Source organism: Callithrix jacchus, chromosome 7 (genome assembly GCF_049354715.1).
Source record: "Callithrix jacchus isolate 240 chromosome 7, calJac240_pri, whole genome shotgun sequence".
Lineage (NCBI taxonomy): Eukaryota > Metazoa > Chordata > Mammalia > Primates > Cebidae > Callithrix > Callithrix jacchus.
In genome coordinates this window covers 41,603,571-41,628,316 of record NC_133508.1, presented here as the reverse complement: position 1 = coordinate 41,628,316, position 24,746 = coordinate 41,603,571, and the positions used below count along the sequence as shown (strand labels likewise).

Sequence of the window (24,746 nt, the reverse complement as noted above, 5' to 3'; positions counted from 1 at the left end):
CATGAGTGGCTGGGATTAGAGGCATGTGCCACTACGCCTGGCTAATTTTGTATTTTTAGTAGAGATGGGCTTTCTCCGTGTTCGTCAAGCTGGTCTTGAACTCCCGACTTCAGGTGATCTGCCTGCCTTGGCCTCCTAAAGTGCTGGGATTACAGGTGTGAGAGCCACCTTGCCTGGCCTATTTTGGTGCTTTTTAAAATGGTACTGTTTTAATTTTCCATTTTCAGTTGTTCCTTGCTTCTGTCTAGAAATATGATTGACTTTTATATATTGACCGTATGTTCTGTGACCTCACTAAGCTCATTTATTAGATTTCTTACCATGTTGTAGATTTGTTATGATCTTCTATGTTGGTTATCATCTTGTCTGTGAATAGTGACTGCTTGCTTATTTTTATTCTCTCTCTCTCACCTGCCCGCCCTGCCTCCCTCCCTCCCTCTGTCTGTCCTTTGTTCCCTCTCTCCCTTTTGCCCTCCCCTTTCTTCCTTCCCAGTATGCTTTCTCTTCTCTAATTGTACCGGTAAGGACCTGTACAATCTTAGGGACGAAGCATTTAGTCTTTCATCATAGGTCTGAATTAGCATATATCATATCATTATAGGTCTGAGTTAGCATATGTTACATCATTATAGGTCTCAATTAGCATATATTATATCATTGTAGGTCTGAGTTGGCATACATTATATCATTACATGTCTGAGTTCTCACATGTTATATCATTATAGGTCTGAGTTAGCATATATTACATCATTATAGGTCTGAGTTAGCACATGTTCTGTTAGATTGAGGAACTCACTTTCTGTTCCTAATTTGCCAAGAGTTTTTTTTATTATGAATAGATGTTGACTTTGGTAAGTGCATTTTCTGCATCTGTTGAGATGATGAATGGCTGATCTTCTGATGTTGAACCAGCCTTGCATTCCTGCAGTAAGCCCCACTTGATCATGTTGTCTTATTCTTTTTCTACATTGTTGGATTCCATCTGCTGATTTTTTATTAAACATTTTTGTGTCTGTATTCATGAAGGGTATTGGTCTGCAGTTTTCTTTTTTTGTAATGGCCTTACCTGACTTTGGTTTCAAAGCAATGCTCGACTCATAGACTGAGTTGGGAAGCATTATCCCCACTGAGTTTTCTAGAACTGCCTGTGCAGAATAGGAACTACTTCTTAAAAATGTAAAAACCATTCTTAGCTATCCAGGATGTACAGAAACAGACCCGGCTCTGGTTTGTTGATCTTCAGGTGGAAGCTTAGGTCATTGAAACTTATTTTTATCTTAAGTAAAATATTGCAATATTCCATAAAAAGAGCTTTGCCTAGGCTCCTAAGTAATAACCTATTTAGGAACTACAGGCTGACAGTTACTTGTGGGAAAAAATTTTTGGAAATGATTCAGGAGATCCTTCCCCAAGGCCGCAGATAGGTCTGTGTTGCACAAGTAGGGAAAATTACTTGGCATCGTTTTGTTGGTGCCACCACCTCTAGTGACTGATCTCTTGGCCACTTAGGGACAGGAAGGCTTAAATACAAAATGGGGACATGAAGTTTCTCAAATGGGCGTTTACAGCCTCCAGGACATTGATGGTGTCCTTTGAGATCTGTTGAGTTCTCAACAAATAGGTCATAACCTGGCAGTTCCATCTAGCAATCTAAAAGAAAGAAACTAGGCACATATTTTGGTCATTTGAATGGAGCCATCTAGTTTAGAGATGCTCTGCTGGGACTGCCCTGAGTCTCCTCCATTCCCCTGTCCCCACTCAGTGCCTGGGTTCACGGAGCACGCTCAGTTACAGGCCCTGGCTCTCCTCCGCTCCGCTGTCCTCACTCAGTGCCTGGGTCCACAGAGCACGCTCAGTTACAGGCCCTGGCTCTCCTCTGCTCTGCTGTCCCCACTCAGTGCCTGGGTCCACGGAGCACGCTCAGTTACAGGCCCTGGCTCTGGCCACCACTCCCGCTCTCGCTGGTGGCCACTTCATAGCCAACAGTGCTGTGTAATTTCAGTGACCAAAGCCATGTCTGTTGCCCCATCTGTACCAAGTAATAGACTTTCATTGTCTTGGGCTTGTATTGTGAGTGCTGCCCTCAAGTCCAGGAAAGCATCTGCAGCAATTTGAACAGGGAAGCGTGAGGGGGGATCGGAGTCCTCCACAGGGCCCACAGCCTCAGAAACACACCCATGTGGAGGCTGCTGGGGCGCACTTGCTCTACCGGCTGGTTACCTGCAGCAAAACATCATTTTCACATCAGGTAAGTGTGGATTTGGATTTAGTTGGTTTTATTTTTAATCTAATACGTGAGTTTTGGTTTAGTAGTTACGTAAGAGGAATTGATACCTGATTTTATGTTTATACATATTTAAGTAGCACTAGGTTCAAAATAATCAAAGTCACCACTAGGAAACCATGAGAATTTTGCTTTCCTTTGAAAGATATCTGGATATTATTCAAGTCTGAGGAATGCTGATAGGAATTATATCTGGACCAGGTGCAGTGGCTCCCCTGGCCTGTAATCCCAGGATTTTGGGAGGCCGAGGCAGGAGGGTCGCTTGAGCCCAGGAGTTTGAGAACAGCTTGGGCAATATGAGGAGACCCTGTCTCTACAAAAAATAATAAATAAATTGGGCATGGTGGGGTGCACTGCAGGCCCAGCTACTTGTGGGGGCTGAGGTAGGCAAGGGGGTCACTGGAGCCAGGAGGTCAAGACTGCAGTGAGCAACCACACCCCTACAGCCAGGGCACCAGAGTGAGACCGTGTCTAAAAAACATTACATCTGTAGCTATGGGTTTTGAGATGAATGTGTTCTTGTCTTGGGCTGTCCTGTTAGTGTGACTTCTTTTGTCACCAGGAATCAGAATCTGAGTGGCAGCTCCCAGCATAGGGGCAAGTTGCGATTTTTGGTCTGTGACACCCTGTTCTTTGAGCCGTGACCTCTGGGTTTTCGTTTCCAATTTCCAAGGAAGGGGGTGCTTTGCGAGAGGCTGCCGAGCTTGAATTGTCAGTCTGCCCAGTCCTGCTTCGACGAAGCCGAAAGATGTGGAAAGCCTTTGGTTTGCAGATTTTACAAGTAGGGACAGTTTCCTTGTGAGTTTTTCCTTCATTTTAAAATAAAACTATGCAAAATACTCAGGGTACTTTTTTCTTAAAGCTAACCTGCAATCTCTAAATGAGATTCTTATTTCCAGAAGAGGGAAACAGGTATTGCCATTGATTTTTCTCATTCTCTGGTCTTATTCTAAAGCCTGGTGGCGGCAGGGTGTCCGGGAGGGTGCAGATTTTGAGTGGGTCAGGCTGGTTCTCAGTTGTGTCTCTGCGAACTGCCAGCTTGGTGATGTGGGTGCCTTGGGGAGCTCCCTGAGCTGATAGGAATTACATCTAGACCAGGTGCAGTGGCTGGTTATATGGGTCACATTACAAGCCATTGACCGGAGTCTGGGTGGTCCCTGGCTGCTGGCACCCTGTTAGGTTGGCGTCTGCTGGTGAGTAAGACAGCACGGCCTCTGCCGCATGGAGCTTCCCATCTGGAGAGGAAGACAGCTGAGAATTGAGTCAGTGGACAGCTCACTGCAGAAGTGCCTGGTGTTGGAAGTACTCAGCAGAGCGTTGAGTGCTTCCTTCCCGGCTCCTGCCCAGGGCATGATGGCTGTCCTGAGCATCTGAGTTTACCTGCTTTCCAAAGGGCTTTTCGGGACGTGGCCCAGAAGGGACTCTGGTGTCAAATTCGGCCTTGGGAGCTCAGCTGGCTGGGGTGATGCCTGCAGCCATGCCCACGCTCCTCAGGGAGAACGGGCTTGCCTGCTTCATTTCCTGACTCCTCTCCTAGGTGCTTTGATCGGCTTTCCAATTCTTGCACAAGCAGGTTTGTGTCGGCCATGCCCTGGGGAGGAGCCACCGGATCACTGCCATCAGCAGCCTGTTCCCGGTGGCCTCTCTGGCCTCCCTAAAGAGGGCAGGTGGGCATCCTCGTTGCTGGGGGATGCACAGCGCTGTGGCGTCTGTGTCCGTGTCATGTGGTTCCCTGTGACTCAGAACCCTCTGCCAGTAGCCTCCTTTGAGACCAGAAGCCAGAGCTCACCCTGCTTTGTGTCCAGGTGGGATTTCCTGCAACGCTGCTGTGCACGACGTGGATGCCATGTGCATGTTGCTGGGGGAAGCCACTCCCGACACCGTGTTTTCTCTGGGACACACCTTCTGCCCGGGTGAGAGGGTACTTCACTGTTTCCAGGTGCTTCTGTGGCCACACGGATGGTTGAAATTGTAGCACAGGCTGGGGGCCCTGTTCAGGATTCCTGCCCCACCCCCAGCTTTGGGGAGCAGATAAGTCACATGGAATATGTGTAAAAAAAAAATGACTAAATGGTCACGTCACTGAACCCCTCAGGGAGTGCCCAGGGCTGAAAGGCATCATACAGGAAGTGTCTCCTGTTCAGTGAATTTGAGTCACTCTTTCAGTAACCATTTCTGCAGCCCCTGCTATGTGACAGGCCGCCTGTAGTTTCTGAGGTTGCAAAAGTGAACAAAACACTGTCTGTGGCTGGAAGTCACAGGTTGGGATGTGCACAGATGAGTGGATCACCAGTGAGCACCAGGCGAATACAGGGCTGGGGATGCTGGTTCCCAGGTCCTGGCCCTGCAGCAGAAGCTCAGGGTGGGCCCTGAGGGCTGCTGAAGACCACAGATTGTCTGTTGCTTAATGACACACTGCGCACACATCACCGCTTGAAACAACAGCCACCATTCAGGTAGCTAGGATTTTGCAGCCTGAACTGGGCTTGGTTGAAGCCCCTCTGTGGTCTGCCCAGTGGTCACTCATGTGGCTGGTCAGCGTCCTGCCTGGAACAGCTCCGCCAGGGTCACAGGGCCGGGCACCGCTGTCACCTGTGTCGCCTTCAGGCCTCTCCCTACCCATTCCCCACCCATATCTCCCCACACCTCCTCAGGTCACCAGGGCAGCGTGGCCACACATTTGATGGCCTCAGGGCACTAAAGTGGAAGCACTCAGATGTCCTGAGGCTTGGGCCAGACGGAGGTGTACCCATTACACCACACTTCATGCGCTGGGGCAAGTCCAGGCCCAGCTGTTGCCAGTGCTGGCTCCTCTCAGTGCCTGTTTCACTCTGTCTCGTCAGCACCCCCTTGACACCGCCTCCCCCATCCACCCAAAGTTCACCCGTCCACCCTGTCCTGCCGGCCACCACCTTGTTCTGGCCACGTCCTCATTTTGGCTGTGGCCATCTGCCTGCAGTCTCTTCCCTGTAAGACCTCAAGTCAGACCAGGTGCCAGCCTGCTCTGAGCTCTCCAGAGCTCAAAGGCCATGGTCTACACTGACCCTCGGGCCTGTCACCGGGAGAGGGTCATGACTTCAAGTTGTCAGGTTCTTGGCGTTTTGAACAAAGAATTGGACAAAACACCCAGCAAATCAAGGAAAGAATGAAGCAATGAAAGAACGAAAGCAGGGGTTTGTTGAAAGTGGCATAGACTCCACAGTGCAGGAGTGGCCAAGGGCAGTAGCTCAAGGGCTGGGACACAGGACCTTCTTGGGTCCAGACACCCCTCCAGGTTTCCCATTGGCCACTTCACAGTGTTGCAAAACAGCAACCAGTCAGAGGTAGGTGAAGTGACAAAGTTATACTTCCTTGCAAACGGAGACTCCTCCGGGGTCAGTCTGATCGGTGTGGACTATGGCCATTCAGAGGCTGTAGTGAAGTTACCGAGTTGCAAACCCACACTCAGTCAGCTTTGTTGCAGACAGCCAGTTCCCATCTGCCGGAGGAGAGGCAGGGGGGTTGCAAAGGGAGTAGCCTCTGGTTTCCCGTCAACTTAGTTCTAGAAAGTCGGTATGAAACAGCCTTAGTTTCCCTGCCTCAGAAGGCCAAAGTTCCTGTCTGGGCCTGCTCCCTGGATGGGGACATGGGGACTGGTTCTGCTCAGCTCATGGCTGCACCCCCAGGGTCCAGAAGGTGCTTGGGCCCGGGAGCACCGATGCCACAGAAGCTTAGCAAACGTGGAAGTGGGCTCCTCGCTGGGCAGTGCCCCATGCCTCTCAGGCACCTATTCTGGAACAATTTATTTTTCTATTAAGGACCAGTTTCTATGTAGTTACTTGGCTATGCCTTTCGTCCACTGCTTCAGTTAAGGCAGTGAGTTCAGGCCAGGCATGGTGGTAACCCTAACACTGTAGTCCCAGCACTATGGGAGGCTGAGGTGGGGGATCACTTGAGGTCAGGAGTTCGAAACCAGCCTGGCCAACATGGTGAAACTTCATCTCTACTAACAATACAAAAAATTAGCTGGGTGTGGTAGTGGACACCTGTCATCCCAGCTCGAGAGGCTGAGACAGGAGAATCGCTTGAACCTGGGAGGCAGAGGTTGCAGTGAGCCAAGATCGTGCCACTGCACTCCAGCCTGAGCAAGACTGTCTCAAAAACAAAACCAAACTAAAGAGTTTATAACTTGCCAAAATTAACTTTTGTATCATCTAAAGTTTTCTTCTGCTTGGATACGGCCTCATTAAAAGATGCAGATGCTATTGTGATCAGCATGAATTTTCCCTGTGGGGCTGTGGTCAGCATGGACGTTGCCAGCACTGTACAGACAGCTGTGACCAGAGACTGGAGGTGACCTCCCTGCCCTTTTCCACCCCTCACCAGTCCACTGTGAAAAGCCGGGTTGATTCTGCAGGATAGAGGTCCCCACCTGGCCACCCTAAGCCAGGTTGATTCTGCAGGTTAAACAGAGACCATCACCTGGCCACCCTCAGCCGGGTTAATTGTGTGGGTTAGATAGATAGAGGCCATCACCTGCCACCTTCTGCCGGGGCATCTGTGGGCACCTGTACGTAGTCAGTGCTCAGTAAATATTTGTTTGAATTTTCTGGTGGGAGCCGCATCTTCCAGGTTTGGATGGGAGCTCCTTCTCTGGCCTCTGTGCCTCTGAGAGCTGATTTGTGGCGGTGGCTTTCCTTTACATTGGCTGTTGTTCCACAGAAGCTTCCGTGGCTGTTCCACAGAAAGCTGGTGTTGGTCACGGTGTGCCATGGGAAGCGATAAAGACGGTCTGGAAAGCCCATGCCATGTGTCACCCACCCACACGCCCCCATCCCCACCACCATGTGTCACCCACCCACATGCCCCATCCCCACCACCATGTGTCACCCACCCACATGCCCCCATCCCCACCACCATGTGTCACCCACCCACATGCCCCCATCCCCACCACCATGTGTCACTCACCCACATGCCCCCATCCCCACCACCATGTGTCACCCACCCACACGCCCCCATCCCCACCACAAAACCCCCTCATGGTGCTCAGTCATCACTGTGAGGAGGCCCCTGCCCCCCCACCTCCCACGCTCAGCCTGGTTAACCCCTGTTTTACCATGGCTCCCAGGTGCGTGGGTCCCAAGGCTCGCTGCAGATGAAGAATCAGAATCCCTTAGGCATCACCAGGTGGGGCACATCCCTGTCCCTATGCTTGCAAAGCCAGGCTAGCCGCTACCAGGACTCGTATTGAGAGCTCTTCAGACACTTTGTAAGAACCACTGAAGGCCACTGTCCCATCCCAGTGATCATTTGCGTTACACGTACTTGAGGGAAATTCTGAGATGCCCCTTTGGGGTTCTGTGCATGTACCCTGTTCCCTGACGTGTCCTAAGAAGTGTTCTTGACTCTGAGGTTTATAAAATGACAGTGACTCCTGAACCTCCTGAGCTCTAGTGGATATCCTGTGTCCTGGAAGACGGGACATCTTCTACCCTCTGTCGGTCCTGGGGGTGACTGGGAACAGGGAGGTTGAGCAGAATTCCTGGACCTGGGTCGGGCTTGATCAAGAGGGGCAGGTGGGCCTCCCTAGGGTCGGTGTCCCCTGCAAGTTCCCCAGCAAGAGGAAGCCTGGCTCCCATGTGTTGGCTTCTGTCCTGAATCTGTGCACATGTTCCTCGTGTGCAGGGAAGAACCTCCTGAAATCACTAAAGAGCAGTTCCTCAGGGCCTTCTGGGTGGCTGTGGCCGCGGAGCAGTCGTGGTGGAACCGGCCAGCTGTGGACCTGTGCTGCGAATTGGCAGAGGCCTCCGCGGTGAAGACAGAAGCCCGGTGAATCAACCCGAGGCTAGAGCCAAGACCCGGCTCGTATTCACTTGCCTGCTTCACTTGTCGCTGTTACTGAGAGAGGGAGATGGAACCTTCCAGGGACCTTGTCCTCACCGGAAACTCAGAAGAGGAGGCGTTGGGAAACCATATCTGTTTCATTGCTGGTGTAATGAGGCTTTTCAAGATGTGACTTCACACCGAGGGACAGGAGTGCGGCTTGCTTGCCCGTTTTGTGTGTGTGCAGGCCCGGTAGAGATGCTTTTCTGGTCAGCGTTCCCTGGGCGGGGCCTCGGAGCCTCTGATTGGCTCTCCCAGGAAGAGGGCGGGGAATCAGAGCCTCTGGTTGGCTCTCTCAGGAAGAGGGTGGGGCCTCGGAGCCTCTGGTTGGCTCTCTCAGGAAGAGGGCAGGTCAGGGATTGGACTGGGTAAATGAACCCGGAAACCTGCCGGTTCAGCTTTTCTGTGGCAAACAGGGCCAAGGGCTGGTGAAGCTGTAAAGAATGAATGTTGCGTGCGTGAAGCAGACTGCAGGTCTCCTTAGGCCTTTTTTGGGGTAATCACACCAGTATTTAAAGAAGAGTTTTCTTGAAGAATCAGATTTTGTGCATAGTAATGACACAGCACCGTTCCTGAGAAGTGGGAACCATCCACGTGTGGGATGAAAACCCATCTTCCGTTTCTGTTGCCTGAATCTGGGTGTGGGATGAATGGTGGCTGTTTTCCACCCAAAGGGCCTGGAGGCCTTTTGGTAACAGGCCTTCTCCTTTCCTATTTGCAGGTGGGTGGTGGAAACCTTCCTTCGAAAGGCAGTGCCTTGCGGAGCAGACCTGCCCCAACTCTAGCTTAGCCTTTCAAAACGATGTGTGGAACCTACTGGAGGTGTTTTTATATATTTGAAAATAATGGCCTGTATTTCTCATGCTGTACTTAAAAAATAATAACTTTTTAAACAAAGATATTCAGTTCACCCTTGTGCTGAAAGCACTCATTTCTGTGTTCATTCCTGAAAGGGCCTTTTAGAGTCCCCCTTTCTCCTTTCTATGCCGAGGGAACATCCCAAGTCCCCTCCCCTCTTCCTGAGTTTGAGGCCTTGGCACTTCTGTGACGCAGAGTTCTGTAGCTGTGAGGGGTTGGGGCGCACAGGTGCCGCCCAGTCGTCCTCATTGGACGTGGGGACAGGTAGGAGCCAGGGAAAGTGGTGAGCAGGCTGTGGCATGAGGGCGTGCATGCCAGCCAGGAAGTGGGGACCAGGGCCAGCGCAGTGCCTCACCTGCATGCCCCTCACCGGTGGGGGAACCTGGCATCTCTCCCTCTTCCCTTGGTTCTATCTTTGTTTTAGGCCAACTTTTAAAAATTCTGAGGCCTCCCTCGAGGTTGAACAGATTTCTAGAGCCTTATTTTTGCCGTGACAGGTCCCTAGTTCCTTGTTCAAGAAACGAAGAAACCTGAGAACCAAGAGAACTGAAGTGAAGCCATTTGGCCAAGGCCTGGCTTGAGCCCACATGAGGCTCCCACACCCTGAGATCCTGTGTGGCCTTTCCAAAGTCCAGAAAGCCTGGGCCCCACAGGGCTTGGATGACGGGTCCTGGGCCTGCAGCCTGCAGTTCAGGAGGCCCGAGAGGCGCGGTCAGTCCCATGAGCTACCTGGCTTGGCCCAAAGGTTCTCCGAGGCACAGGGCAGAGGGACATCCCAGGGACCCATCAGACTCATTGATGACAGAGAAGCTCAGGTGGGCACCAGGGCCACTGTGGAGGCCACAGGCTTCCTGCCTGTGAGGACCCGCCCTGTGTGTGTCTGAGCCCCTGGAGATCGAGGTTTAGTCACGAGAGCCAGTCACTGGAACAGATGCTTTATTATGTTACAAAAACAAAAATCCCCACTGAAACACAGCTAAAAAAATAACACATTTTCCCAAGATTACATTACCAAAAACAGGTGTTGTGTTACTGGAGGGCATCCATCAATACTGCTTGGATAAGCACTGTCCTACAGGGAAAGCACAGGTGGGATTTCGTTTTCACCTGAAAGCATGAAAGTGCTTCAGCTGGTAACAGAGGAGTAGATGTTTGTGCGTGGGAGACACTGAGTGTTCCAAGCGACAAGTGGCTCTGTGCCTGGATCCCGCCAGCCCCACCCCTGGGTACAGCGAGGGCCTCCCGCAGCCAGGCTGGTGGGAATGCTGCGGGAATGGGCAGAGTCGCTGTTTCTCACCAAACCAACTTGGATGGCTGTGAGCTGACCTGCCCGGTCGGCTCCTTCTGCCCGGCCTCTCTGAGCTGACTCAGGATCACCACCTGTCCCCCTCAGCTCCAGGAGTGCCAGCGGCCTCCCTCTCGCCCCTGCCCTGCTGGGAAGACTGTCCACCTTCAAGATGTATTTGTTGATTTGTTTAGTTTTATAAAACACCTTGCTTAAAGCGTTCTTGCTCCTGGCAGTTTGCATTTTCTTCAGACCGTGGTGAAGTCTGAACTGTTTCCTCCCACAGCTGCTTCTCTAGCACAAGGAGGCCTGAGTGGGCTCCCTGGACAGGTACAGCCAGGCCATCTGGCTGGTCCGTGCTCCGGCCGGCTTCCTTGGATGTCTGGCTGGGCTTCCAGTGACAGCTGCCCCTGGGGCCTCTCCCTGCTCTGTGCTATCCCCCCCAGCCCTTCCCAGGAGCTCTTGGGACAGCCCCACTGGACTCCGTGGACAGGGAACATGCCTAAGAAACAAATCAACAAGGCCCTGGAATTGAAGTGCGTCTGCACTGGGCTCAGACACCCTGGGTGTCGGGATGGCCTCCGCAGCTCCTAAAGTGGAGTACAGGGCAGAGTGGGGGCTCCAGCATGTGGCCTCGGGCAGCAACTGCCCAACCCCAGCCCAGCCCCCAAGAGATAAACGTGATGCCTAGGGCATGGGACTCAGCCTTTCTGGCCTCAGTTTCCTCATCTACAAAATGGCAATAAGAGGGGGAGCTCAGGTGACAAGCAGCTGGGGTAGCCGCAGCCCCCTGGGAAAGCCCTGAGCCCACTGCTGCTGCTGACTCATGTCCTTGGTGTGGCACTTTTCTAGGGAGATGGAGCCCTAGAAGCTGAGTGGCCAGAGCCTGCCCTTCGGCTGGAAGGAGCTGGATGGAAGGACCAGGCCCCCACCCTGGCTGCAGCCAGATCCCATGGGAGTGACATCCCCGTGCCTGCTGCCCCCACAGAGGTACACCCAGGCAGCTGTGCTGTCAGTGGCCCTGGGAGGTGGACAGTGGGGGAGAGGGATGCCTGAGTCTTCGTAGACCAGGCACCTGCAGCAACACCAGACTTTTAAACAAAGGGAGGCTGGTGACAGACTTTTAAATAAGGGGAGGCTGGTGATGGTGATGCCACTTAGGAAGACGAAGTCCTGATCTGGGGCCCAGCCCAAGGGTGTTGTGTGTAACCTTGCTGTCCCCTGGGGGACTTAACTGCTGCTTCTGGGAGACGTTAGTTAGTAGGGAAGCTCCTGCCCGAAGGAGCTGCTGCCACATGTACCCTGGGCAGGAGGTGCACAGCTTGCCATGTCAGAAGGGAACAGGCAGCCTGCACCCTGGGTGATGTCTCAGCTCACATGAGTGAGGGCTCCCACTGGCCCACCTGCCCGGAATGGAGGGCTCCTGTGGGGCCTCTGGTTCCCTGCTCTAGAGCTGTGCTCCCGGACGGTCAAGCTCTGGCCACCAAGGCTCAGGCAGCTCTTTGTGGATGGAAGGGGCTCCAGCAGGGGCCGGTGCAGGCACCATCTCCCCGGGGTCCACTAACTCCCTGGGGTGCTCCAAGAAGGCCTAGACCCCGCAGCACCTATCTCAGTCTGTCTCCTGACTGCTGCTGCCTTCTAGAAAGCAATGCCCTCTGGATCTTGTGATGATAGGGAAGGTGGCCTCCGGGAGGGAGGAGCTGCTCCCAAGGCAGAGCGGTCCTGCGGATTTGCCTGGGTTTGCCCTTCCTGGCATTCCCTCCAGGCTTCCTCCCCACCGGCCTTCCTGAGGACAAGTTCCTGCCCACCTGGCTTCTCACTCAGCTTTCTCAGCCCGGCTCATGGGCACTAGGTTGAACTCAAGGGAATGTTGAGAAAGTTAAAAAAAAAAAAAAAAAAAGCTGACCCACCATGTAGAAAAGGGAATCAGTTTATCAAACATTGACAATTTTCAGTCCTCCAAGGACAGGCTGTCCCTGTCTGCTGAGGGGCCCCGAGGAGAGGCGAGGGTGGCTGGGCGAGGGCACTGGCTGAGGCGGCCCCAGCTGCTGCCCGCACCCGGGAAGGGTTGCGCCCTCCCCAGTTTTCTCCAGTTTCAGCAACACTGTTGATTGGGGCAGGAGGGGGCGGTCCTGCAGAATACAGTATGCTGGGGGCAGAGGCCTGTCCCAAGTCTGGCAGAGAGTCCCCAGGCCCCAGCACAGGGGAGACGCATTCCCTGAAAACACATGTGTTTCAGACACAGTCACTTGGCTGGTCACTGCTATCCACAACCAAAAGATGTCACAAAATACTTTTTGGCAGTCCGTCAGCAAAGGGGAGCCTTTCCTTTGGGAGGACCTCACTTGACAGAGTCCCTAGGATGAGGCCTGAGGACGGAGCTGACACTGCAGTCCCCACCCACGCCTACCATGGAGCCCGAGGGCAGCAGCAGGGCTGAGAGAGGGGGTCGGCCCCTGTCCTGCAAGCCCATTGCTAGGGCAGCTCCAGAAGGTTCCACAGGCCACTCAGGCCATCCTGAGCAGGCAGCTTGGGGCGGGCCCTCTCCTGGGGCCGGGGAAGCACCTGGGGATGGCTGGACCTCGCCTTTTCTGGGCCCAGCCGAAGGCCCTGCCTCCTGAGGTGCAGGAAGGAGAGGGGCGGCTCAGGTCTCTGTGGCAGCAGGCTGCGGGTTTGGCCAGGCCGGGGCCCTCAGTGGATCTCGGCCTCTGAGAACTCCTCCTTGATGGGCTGCTTGCGGGCCTTGCAGTCAGGCAGGTCGAAGCCGAAGTCCGCCCACTCCTCGGGGCCCCCGGGGCCACCGCGGTTGGGGATGGTGATGGTGTGGCGCACGCGGAAGTGCACGGCCTCCATGACCCGCTGGCGCTGCAGCTCCCCGGAGCTGCCGATGGAGATGGTGGCCGCGTTGCTGGAGCGGAGCAGCTGCTGCGCAGTGCCATAGTCATGGCCCTGCTTCAGGTCCTGCAGGCCCCGCCAGATGGTCATGCGGTACTGCTCGGGGATCTTCAGGGCCCCCAGGTCCTGCGAGTGGGCAGGAGAGGGGACATGGTGAAGGGAGAGAGGCCACCAAGGACACTCCTGGCCTGTGCAGGGCCTGGGCCCTGACCTCAGGGCTTTAGACATGGAGCCCCTGGGCATCCTCCTGGCCCTGGGAGATGACCTGCCTCCCAGCCTCTGGCCAGAGCCCTCCATGGTCTCCATGTCCCTGACCCCCAGCTCATCCCTGAGCTCCCAACACCCTCTGGGAACCACAGCAAGCATGCACATCATGCAGGGAGGCAAGGGTTGACTCGTGACATGGAGCTGGCTCAGCGTAGGTCACTGGGGACAGGATGTGGGAGGGGTTCGTGGACACAGATGCAGCCAGCCCCTGCATGAAGGACAGTTAGGCTGAGCAGCTGGCCCCAGTTCACACTGACAAACCCTCATCTCTCTGCAGCCCCAGGCTGGGGATGGTCTGGGACAGGCCTTGGACCTAGGCCACGCCACCGGCTGTGGGTGGGTTCCCAGAGAGGGCTTATTCTTCCTCCGCCGACAGTGCCCTGTGGTTCCCACGGTCCTAGGTTCCGAGCAAGCCTTTGTACACCACTAGTCTCATTTAACCCAAAGGCAAGCCGTGGCTGTGGGATCAGCTGTCACAGGTGTCAAGAGCTGTGTGGCCTTGGGCCGGCCGCTTGCCTTCCCTGGGATCCCTTTCCTTCCTGTGTAAATGACGCTGAGCTAGACTGTCTCTCTCAGGCCCTTACATTCTTTTGTCCTTTGCGCCTTGAAAACAGCCCATCCCCTAAAATCAAAGGCACGCTGGCTGCTGGGAGTCTGAAAAGGCCGGAATGACCAGTTCAGCATCAGAGGCCTGGGTATGTGTCCCACCCGCCAGCTGCACGCCTGCCTGAGCTCTGAGAGTCAAGTTCTCACGTCTGCTTGCCCATGGGAAAGGGTTTCCAAGTTTCCCAGCCACGAGAGCCGGGAAGAGAAAGCTCTTTGCCCTCCAGACAGGGCTCCCTCCAGCCACTGCCTGTGCGGAGTTGGGGGGAGGGCCCGGGTGCTTACCTCGATGGTCAGGTTCTGCAGGTGGTAAATGCTCTGCAACCCTTGAGAGGTGAAATACTCGATGCAGTTTGGACACCCCAATCCTGTTAAAAAACTGCAGGGAGGATTTGAGAAAGGAAGCAGCATCAGCTTCCCAGCACGCAGCTATGTGAGCCCCCTCTCTGGGAGTGGTCTGGCTGGGGCAGAGACTGCCACTGTTTCTGAAGGGTGGCTCCAGCCCACCAGTGGCCACGGCTCCCTCGGGGAGGGGATGTGCTCAGCGGCGGGGGGGTGGGGCGGGGCGGATTGGGGTATCAGCGGAGGACCCCAGCTTTTTCTGCTTTTCCTCTAAGTGGCCCGTGGCCGGTTTCCACTCAGTCTGCTGAATGCTCCTGGCCTGACTCCCCTGCCCACCTGTCTGATTTGGGGTTGCAAGTGGTGAGTCCACAGGTTGGGCAGGGCAGCCGACATATTGGGAAGGACAGAGGTGAGAGGACAGGGTGACAGCACACACCCGGGGCCCTCGGCAGCCCACGCACCTGACGAGGCTGGGGTCGGCGTGGTAGGGGGGTGGCGGAGTGCAGTGGGGCCCTGAGACCATGGCCTGGGTGCCGTGGCCACTGCTCATCTCACCGTTGGTCGGTGCGGTGTGGCTGTGATTGTTGAGCATCCCGGGGCCTGGGTAAGAGGCAGTGGAGGGCATCAGGGAAGCTGGGCTGGGCATCCAGGTGCAGACTCCACCCAGGATCCCGACAACTTAGACACCAGGCAGCCACCCCAAGGCCTGGCGATGTGATGCTTGGCATCACCCCAGCCAGCTGGAGGCCTGAGGAAGGACTGAACGCTGGGGCCTTGTCTCCTAGCCCTGCCTAGTAGGGACGGGGGTGACCGTGCGGATGAGGTGCTGGGTCCTAACCGTAATCACAGCTGGCACTGGAGTGCTGGCCACACCCCAGGGCCTCAGGATACACCTGGGGGTGCTTGCTCTCAGCACTGGGAATGTGCCTGGCCCTGCCCACATGAGAACCTTCCAGGGGAAGGGGCCCAACTCTATCCTGGGGAGCCCCCGGCGGGCTTGTGTGGGGCCCCTGATGAGCTGTTGTACCATTTAATACTCACAAGGAGTGGGCCTTCTGTGGTACTTGTGTGGCTGTTTACTGATGGGGAAACTGAGGCTGTGTAATGTTAAGAACCTTCCCCAAGCTCCCTGCCAAGACGCGGTGCAGGCATGTGGGTGCCATGCCCACTCTGCCTCCCACAGCCAGGAGTGGGCAGAGCCGGCTGCCTGTGGCTGGGCCTCCCGCCCACAGGGTGGAGCTGCTGGAGGGAGCCAGCCGCAGACAGATCGTTGGCTGGTCCCGAGCCGGGTGGATGCCCTGAGCCAGGCCCTCCCACTGGGCCTCCCCCCACTGCCTGTGGGCCCCCACTGCCCGAGGGACTCACCCACAGGCCCCAGGTTGGGTGCCGCGGCCGAACTGTGCGGGGGAGGCTGGCCCACCAGCTGGTTGACAGAGGGCAGCTTGTTCATGCCCCCGTGCACCTTGTTCATGGGCGAGAGGACCGGCCCATAGGACGGGGGCTGCAGGTGGCTCCTGCTCAGAAGCAATGGCTGGCATGGGTAGGAAGCAAGGCAGCCTTGTGCCCACCAGCCACCCATGTCCGTGATGCCCCCATGCTGCTGATGCGTGGAGGCTCTGATGTCAGAGTGGCTTCATCCTCCCAGCCTCCCGGTGCCTGACCATGGCCATGCACGGACACTGGGCCTGCTCCTGAGAAGGGCAGTGGGCATGGCGGGGCTGGGGGTGGAGGTGACCTGTGCCCCTGGAATCAGCCTCTGGTCTTGGTGGGTCATGGTCACTCTGTCCACCCCTCCTAGCCTTTCCACTCAGCAGACATTTACAAGGCCCCTCAGTGGCAGAGGCATAGCAAAGGCTGTGACCCAGAGTCCCAGGGCAGCTCCAAGTCCCAGAAAGCTTTCTGGAGGAGGAGATGTGAGGTGGGCCCCCTGAGCTCTGAGTCCTGCTGCCTGTCTTTGGCAGATGATGCCTTCTGGAGAGGTTTCTGGTCCTCCTGGCTGTCTCCTGTGGGGTTGAGCCATGTCCTCCTTCCCCACCCCCATAGTGGGCTGGGGTGGACTCACGGCCTCTGGAGGAGCTGCTGCTGCTGCCGATAGGAGTCCACCAGTGGCTGCGGCACCAGCTCCATCAGCTCCAGGCTCTCCTTCAGCTTCATCAGGATCTCGAAGTTCTCACGGCCTCGCACCTGAGCACAGAGGAGCAGACACTCTGACCAAATGCCCAAGACCCCCATGGGAGAGGGGTGGACACAGCCTCAGGAGGACTGGGGCTTGGCAAAGCATCTGTCCTTTCCAGGGGTTCCCCAGCACCCCAGAGGCTCAGGATCCCCTTCTTTTTTTGGAAAAAAAAAGGAGTGAAGGAGAGGAAGAAAGAGGAAGAAAAAGAGGGAGAGAGAAAGGGAATGTAGCTTTATTCTAAAAATGGGTATTAATAATGGCCGATCAATATTTTGTGTATTTAAGGTGGAGAATGTATATTTTGTGTATTTAAAGTGGAGAGCTCTATAAATATTTATTGAGTTTACTTGTTCCGGATCTGAGTTCAAGTCCTGGATATCCTTATTAATTTTCTGTCTTGTTGAGTCTAAATCTCTTTATGAGTCTAATGTATCTGGGTGTTAGGATCATTAGCTCTTATTGTTGCATTGATCCTTTTACCACTATATCTTTGTTGCTCTGAAATCTATTTTATCAGATGCGAGAATTGCAACTCCTGCTTTTTATTTATTTATTTATTTTTGCTCTCCATTTGGTTGGTAAATCTTTCTCTATCCCTTTGTTTTAAGTCTTTGTGTATCTTTGGATGTGAAATGGGTCTGGATGTAGCATACCGTTGGGTTTTGGCTATATCTTTTGATTGGGGGATTTAGTTGATTTAAATTTAGGATTACTGCCATTTGATGTTAACTGGCTGTTTTGTCCATTTGTTGATGTAAATTCTTCTTTATGTTGATGCTCTTTACTTTTTGGTATATTTTTAGAAAGGCTAATACTGGTTTTTCCTTTCTATGTATAATGCTTCTTTCAGAAGCTCTTGTAAAGCCAGCCTGGTGGTAATAAAATCTCTGAGTACTTGCTTGTTCATAAAAGATTTTATTTTTCCTTCAATTGGGAAGCTTAGTTTGGCAGGATATGAAATTCTGGGCTGAAAGTTCTGTTCTTTAAGGATGTTGAATATCGGCTCCCACTCTCTTCTGGCTTGTAGGGTTTCTGCTGAGAGATCTGCTGTAAGTCTAATAGGCTTCCCTTTGTGGGTAACTTGACCTTTCTCTCTGGCTGCCCTTAGTATTTTCTCCTTCGTTTCAACCCTGGTGAATCTAACGATTATTTGCCTTGGGGTTGCTCTTCTTGAGGAATATCTTTGTGGTGTTCTCTGTATTACCTGGGGTTGAATATTGTCCTGCTTTGCTAGATTCAGAAAGTTTTCCTGAATAGTATCCTGAAGAGTATTTTCCAGTTTGGATTCATTCTCTCCGTCGTATTCAGGTACACCTATCAAATGTAAATTAGGTCTTTTCACATAGTCCCATATTTCTTGGAGACTTGCTCATTCCTTTTTATCCTTTTTTCTCTATTCTTGTCTTCTCGTTTTATTTCATTAAGTAGGTCTTCGACCTCTGATATCCTTTCTTCTGCTTGATCACTTCGGCTGTTCAAACTTGTGCATATTTCGCTAAGTTTTTGTGTTGTGTTTTTCAACTCCATTAGTTCATTTATATTCCTCTCTATATTGTTTATTCTTGTTAGCATTTCGTCAAACCTTTTTTCAGAGTTCTTAGTTTCTTTACATTGGGTTAGAACAAGTTCTTTTAACTCCCAGAAATTTCTTATCATCCACCTTCTGAAGCCTACTTCTGTTAATGGAACACAGTCCTTCTCCATCAGGGCTTGTTCCGTTGCTGATGAGGAATTGTAATCCCCTGTAGAGGGAGAGGGGTTCTGATTTTGGGTATTCTCAGCCTTTTTAGGCTGGTGTCTTCCCTTTGTTATAAATTTATCCATCTGTGGTCTTTACAATTACTGCCTTTGTAGTTGGGTTTCTGAGTGGACGCCCAGTTTAATGATTCCCAGCGCTGGAATCCGAGCAACCCACTGTGCCGGTCAAAACAGCAGCGATAAGACTGATGGTGCTCTTCTGCCCGGGAATCTCCTCCCGTTTACTCTGCATGAAGAGCTGCCGCGCTGAGGCGCCGGCAAAACCACTGCACCGGCCACAAGAGTCATGCTGGCGACCCATGGGGCCCCTCCACTGGGAATCTTCTGGTCCGTGAGTGACGAAAATTCGTCTGAAAGTGTGGCGTCCTCTCATTCTCTGCGCTTTCACTGGGAGCTACAGTCCCGAGCTGTTAGTGATCAGCCATCTTGGATCAGGATCCTCTTCTTTCCTCTTCCCAAGAAGCAGGTCCAACGAGAGCTCCTGACTTGGGGAGCAGAAGTCTCCTGTCCCCAAGAACCACGCTTGCTCATTCTGGCCCCCAAGCCCTGCTCCCTCTTCCTCCATCATCAACAGATATTGGCAGATATTATTATTTTGTTGTTGTTGTTTTTTTAACAAACGGCTCTTTCTTTTCTTTCTTTTTCTTTTTTCTTTGAGACAGGGTCTTGCTCTGTTGCCCATCATAGCTCACTGCAGCCTTGGACTCCTGGGCTCAGGCGATCCTCCTGCCTCAGCCTTCTGAGTAGCTGGGACTACAGGTGCACACCATCTTGCCCAACTAATTTCTATAGAGATGGAGTCTCGCTGTGTTTCCCACTTTGATCTCCAACTCCTGGGCTCAAATGATCCTTCTGCCTTGGCCTCCCAAAAATGCTAGGATTACAGGCGTGACCACTGCCCCCAACTGGGGCTGACTCTGGAGCTCAAAAAACTAAAAGTTCACATCATGAAGCTGAATCCCATTCAAGCCTGTGCCGATTTAATTCACCTGTTGAAGGCCACACGTGAGAGGTGCACTCACTGGGGCCATGGCCACAGGTCTTGGCCAATGTCAGGGTCCTGGACTCTTGCTGATTGTTTACCCTGGTGGGACTGTGCACTACCCACCAGTGCTGTGTACGCAAGGCTTCACTGTCAACCGCATGACACTGGGTTTTTGTGACTGAGGGGACTCTCAGGGACGTGCTGGAGTTGGGCCCTGCTGGTTTCTCTTGCAAGCAGGTTCTGCCTTCTTAACCCTCCCAAGCAGGGCTGGGCGCCTCCCGCCCCCTCTGCCCCCTCCGCCCCCTCCGCCCAGGTCTCCAGGGCCCCTCCCCATGGCCCAGCCTGGGATCAGCAGATGACAGAGGTGAGGCAGGTATCCTGACTGCCGTGCAGGAGCACATGGTACGTGCAGAAACATTCACGCGCAGGAGCACACACACACGCACAGGAGCACACACACACACACACAGGAGCACACACACGCAGAGGAGCACACACACGGGCAGGAGCACACACACACACAGGAGCACACACTCACATGCAGAAGCACACACTTGCAGAAGCACACATGCAGGAGCGCATACACATAGGAGCACACGCACAGGAGCACACACGTGCAGGAGTGCACGTGCAGGAGTGCACACTCAGGTGCAGGAGCACACACGCGCAGGAGCACACTCACATGCAGGAGCACACACACGCAGGAGCACACATGCATAGGAGCACATACATGCACAGGAGCACACACGCACAGGAGCACACACTCACGTGCAAGGGCACAGTCACACATAGGAGCACACACGTGCAGGAGCACACACTCACGTGCAGGTAGTACGTGTCCTCGTCTCCATGCCGCCGCTTCTTCACACTGGCACCCAGGGCTGGGACAGCGGGGGGGCTCTGCTTGAAGGCTGGAAGGCCAGGCAAGGGAGTGGGGTGAGCAGGCAGGACCAGAGGGTGAGGCCTCCCTCCGGGAGGAGGGAGACCTGCTCCACCTTTGGGGCCCATCGACCCTCCAGGTGGTTGCAGCTGGAGGACAGGTCCGGTGGTGAACAATCCACAGAGATGGGCAAACCTGGGGTGCCACTGGGCCTCTGAGGTGCCCTTGGCCCTTGGCCCAGGATGACAGACTTCTTTGGGGGCTGCAGGCTCCATCAGGGAGATGTCTGAACCTGGGGGGCCATTCAGGGGCTGGCTTTGTCCCTGGGATGCCAGCTTGCACTGTGTTCTGGCAGCATACCCCTTCCTCTCCCCACACACGTCCGGTTCCACCCAGCTTGGCCAGCCCACTGCTCACCACGCTTGCTGGCTGCCCCATTCTTGGCGGTGCTGTCATTCAGGGCCTGCTGCTCCCGGTAGTGATCCTCATCCGCTTTCCGGTCGCGGCCAGGACAGGCGCAGATGCGGCCTTCAAAGGACCGGCGGCCCAGCACCTGCCCACTGTCGGGTGGGCACAGCCAGAACCGTGAGCTCAACCCTCCCCACCCTCAACCTGCCCACGCTCTTTGCCCACCATGGACCCTGCAGGACCGGCCTTGAGAGCCCTCGGAGTCACTGCAGAGCACCCAGTGCCAGCATCGAGTGTTCCCACCAGAGGTTCAAAGCTTCGAGGCTGCCTTGAGACCTCGCCCGAGACTGCCACCTCCCTCGGGAGGCCCAGCTCCTGCCCAGGCAGCCCCTTCACGCCAGGGGGCGGTCCCTCGCTCCAGCCGCAAAGCCCAAAGCCTCTTCCCCCAACTGGCCTTGGCCTGCACATCTCCTTGGCAGCTTCTGCTCTCCTCCATCAGTGCCTGCCCAGCCCTGTCCCTCCTCCACCCCGTGTGCCCAGGACTCACTCCCGTGTCTCCAGAGTGATGATGATCAGGATGGGCCGCCGGTTCATGCCCCCCACACAGCTGCTGTTACACATGAAGTTGTACAGAATGGTGGTGAATTCTGTCCCCACCTGCACACCGGGGAGCAGGGAGAGGGGGTGGCATCAGCACGCAGCCCTGGTCCACGCAGGTGGCAGTCCCCAGCTCCACGTTTGGCCCTGGCTCCAGGTAGGCAGGGGAATTCCTTGCTCTATGGTTTTCTTGCTATCTGTCCATCTGTCTACTTATCCATCCATCCACCCACCCACCAACCCCATCCATCCCTTCACCCACCAACTCCATCCCTTCACCCATCCACCCCATCCATCCATCCATCCCTCTGTCCACCCATCCATCCACCCATCCCATCCATTCACCCACCTCACCCATCCATCCATCCACCCACCCATCCATCCATCCATCCACCCATCCACACATCCATCCATCCATCCACCATCCACACATCCATCCATCCATCCACCCATCCACTCATCCATCCATCCATCCATCCACCAATCCCATCCATTCACCCACCTCACCCACCCATCCATCCATCCATTCATCCATCCATCCATCCATCCATCCACCCATCCATCCATCCATCTACCCATCCACTCATCCATCCATCCATCCATCCACCAATCCCATCCATTCACCCACCTCACCCATCCATCCATCCATTCATTCATCCATCCATCCACTTATCCATCCATTCACCCATCTCATCCATCCATCCATCCATCTATCCACCCATCCATCCATTCATCTACCAATCCCATCCATTCACCCATCTCATCCATCCATCCATCCACCCACCCATCCATCCATCCATCCACTCATCCATCCATCCATCCATCTATCCACCCATCCATCCATTCATCTACCAATCCCATCCATTCACCCATCTCATCCATCCATCCATCCATCCACCCATCCATCCATCTATCCATCCACACATCCATTCATCCACCCATCCATCCATCCACCCACCCATCTATCATCCACACATCCATTCATCCACCCATCCATCCATCCACCCACCCACCCCATCCATCCATTCATCCACCAACTCCATCCCTTCACCCACCCACCCCATCCATCCATCCATCCATCTATCCACCCATCCCATCCATTCACCCATCTCATCCATCCATCCATCCACCCATCCATCCATTCATCCACCAATCCCATCCATTCACCCACCTCACCCATCCACCCATCCATCCATCCACTCATCCATCCATCCATCCATCCATTCATCCACCAATCCATCCATTCACCCACCTCATCCATCTATCCACTCACCCATCCAACCATTCATCCACCAATCCATCCATTCACCCACCTCATCCGTCCATCCACTCACCCATCCATCCATCCATCCATCCATCCATCCACCCATCCACACATCCATCCATCCACCCATCCATCCATTCATCCACCAATCCCATCCATTCACCCACCTCATCCATCCATCTACCCATCCATCCATCCATCCATCCACCCATCCATCCGTCCGTCCATCCATCCACCCATCCATCCATCCATCCATCCATCCATCCATCCATTCATCCATCCACTCATCCATCCATCCACCCATCCACACATCCATCCATCCACCCATCCATCCATTCATCCACCAATCCCATCCATTCACCCACCTCATCCATCCATCCATCCATCCATCCATCCATCCATCCATCCACACATCCATCCACCCATCCACCCATCCAACCATCCATCCACCCACCCATCCATCCATCCATCCATCCAACCACCCACCCCACCCCATCCACCCACCCATTCATTCACCCCCACACCCACCTCATCCATCCCCAACCCTATTCATCTGTCCATTCGCCCACCCACACATCCATACACCCACCCACCCACTCACCCCATTTATCCATCTACCCATCCACCCACCTACCTACCCATCCATCCACCCCACCCACCCCATTCACCCATCCATTCATGAAGATCACTGAACAGCAATCACTGAGCTGGTTCTGGGATCTGGGAGGGCTTAGACCTGGTCTCCGCTCTCAGAGCAGCACAGAGTCCTGTGGTCTGCTAGTCCCAGCCTTCTCCCCGACACAGGCTGGAGGCCAAGGGCAGATGCTGAGTGTGAGTGTGAGTGTGTGCACAGGTTTTGTGGGCCTACGTGTGTGTTGGACTCTGTGGGCTTATCTGGGCAGAAGGCTTTGTGGTATTGCTCTGGCAGAGAGAGGGACCAGAGCTGTCCTCAGCAAACCCATCCCCAGAACACTCCCATTTCCCAGAGAGTTTGCAGTACAGCTGAGACATGAAGCAAAACTTTTTTTTTTTTTTCTGAGATGGAGTCCCTCTCTGTCGCCCAGGCTGGAGTGCAGTGGCAACCTCTGCCCTCCAGGTTCGAGCTATTCTCCTGCCTCAGCTTCCCAAGTAGCTGGGATTATAGGCACGTGCCACCACGCCCACCTAACTTTTATATTTAATAGAGACGAGTTTTTGCCATGTTGGCCAGGCTAGTCTCGAACTCCTGACCTCAAGTGATCTGCCCACCTCGGCCTCCCAAAGTGCTGGGATTATAGGTGTGAGCCACCGAGCCCAGTGTGAACCAAAACTCTTGATCAGTGTGTGTCCCAGACCACAATGTGGGCAGTTTTCATGTCACCCTGGGGACAAATACAAAAGCCATTCCAGGTTTGGGAAGATTTTGACCTTTCTCAGAACTGCTGTCACACTGCAGCCACCAGGGGGCGAGAGAGCCCTGCCTTCCTGGCAGGCGGGGCAGGTAAGGGTGGGACGAGGGTTTCAGGGAGCCCTTCCCGGCCTTGGTTCTGCTGGCATAAAGGGCCGTTCTTAGAGGAGGTGAGATGGGGCCTGGAAGGGGCCAGGGTACCGGGTAGAGGATTGTGGAGGACCTGGAAACTGGGTACAGGAACAGGGGCCTGGGGTATCCTGGCGGCCCTGTACAGGGATGGGGACCTGGCAGGGGAGGCTGGGGCTGGGTACAGCATGGAGCCTGGTCTCAGAACCAGGTACAGGGGAGGTAGAAGCCTGCCATTGCCTGCCCTCCCCTGGGGGCCTGGTACCCACTCTTTACCTCCTGTCCTGCCCCACCCCACCCTCCTGCAGCAACTTCAAACCCTCTGCTCCCCCTACCCCAGCCTTTCACCCCAGTTGGGCCCCACATCAGCTCCAGAATGGTTTCTCCCATCCCAGAAACTTCTGCTGCCTTTGGGTCAAAGGTCAGAACCCCGCAGCCTCTCTGTGTCCCCTCCCCTCCTGCTTGCATGCCCCCAGTCCCCTGCACCCCCACCCATGTGATACCCAGCCAGGTCTCCTGGCTCTCCAGCCTGCTGACCAGGCTCAGCCTCCTGCAGGCCGCCTCTCCCGGGCCCCTGGCCTGGCCTGGCCTAGGGGTTTTTCCACCATCCCTCAATCCCCTTCATAGAATTTGCCACCCCTATGGGAGCTGTGCGTGGTTTGGTTCTATCCCAGCCAATCCAGGGTCTAAATGGGCGAGGACCTCCCCATCTCCCGCATTCTTATGTCCCAGAGCGCCAGGCTAGAACCAGTGTTGGGCACCAAAA

General features: G+C 54.5%; 1 protein-coding gene across 3 annotated transcripts in view; it reads right to left on the bottom strand.

The window, feature by feature from the left end:
* Positions 1-9,925: 9,925 nt before the first annotated feature.
* Positions 9,926-24,746, bottom strand: part of TP73 (tumor protein p73) — a 90,659-nt gene continuing 75,838 nt past the window's right edge. For all 3 annotated transcript variants that reach the window (XM_054258730.2, XM_035307477.3, XM_035307478.3), the window contains 8 exons: positions 21,151-21,260; positions 20,613-20,755; positions 20,138-20,226; positions 16,459-16,580; positions 15,762-15,910; positions 14,858-14,996; positions 14,340-14,433; positions 9,926-13,310 (listed from right to left, as the gene is read on the bottom strand). In XM_054258730.2, coding sequence (XP_054114705.1) covers positions 12,981-13,310; positions 14,340-14,433; positions 14,858-14,996; positions 15,762-15,910; positions 16,459-16,580; positions 20,138-20,226; positions 20,613-20,755; positions 21,151-21,260 — 1,176 coding nt within the window. In that variant the 3' untranslated portion in view covers positions 9,926-12,980. The remainder of the gene's footprint in view (positions 13,311-14,339; positions 14,434-14,857; positions 14,997-15,761; positions 15,911-16,458; positions 16,581-20,137; positions 20,227-20,612; positions 20,756-21,150; positions 21,261-24,746) is intronic.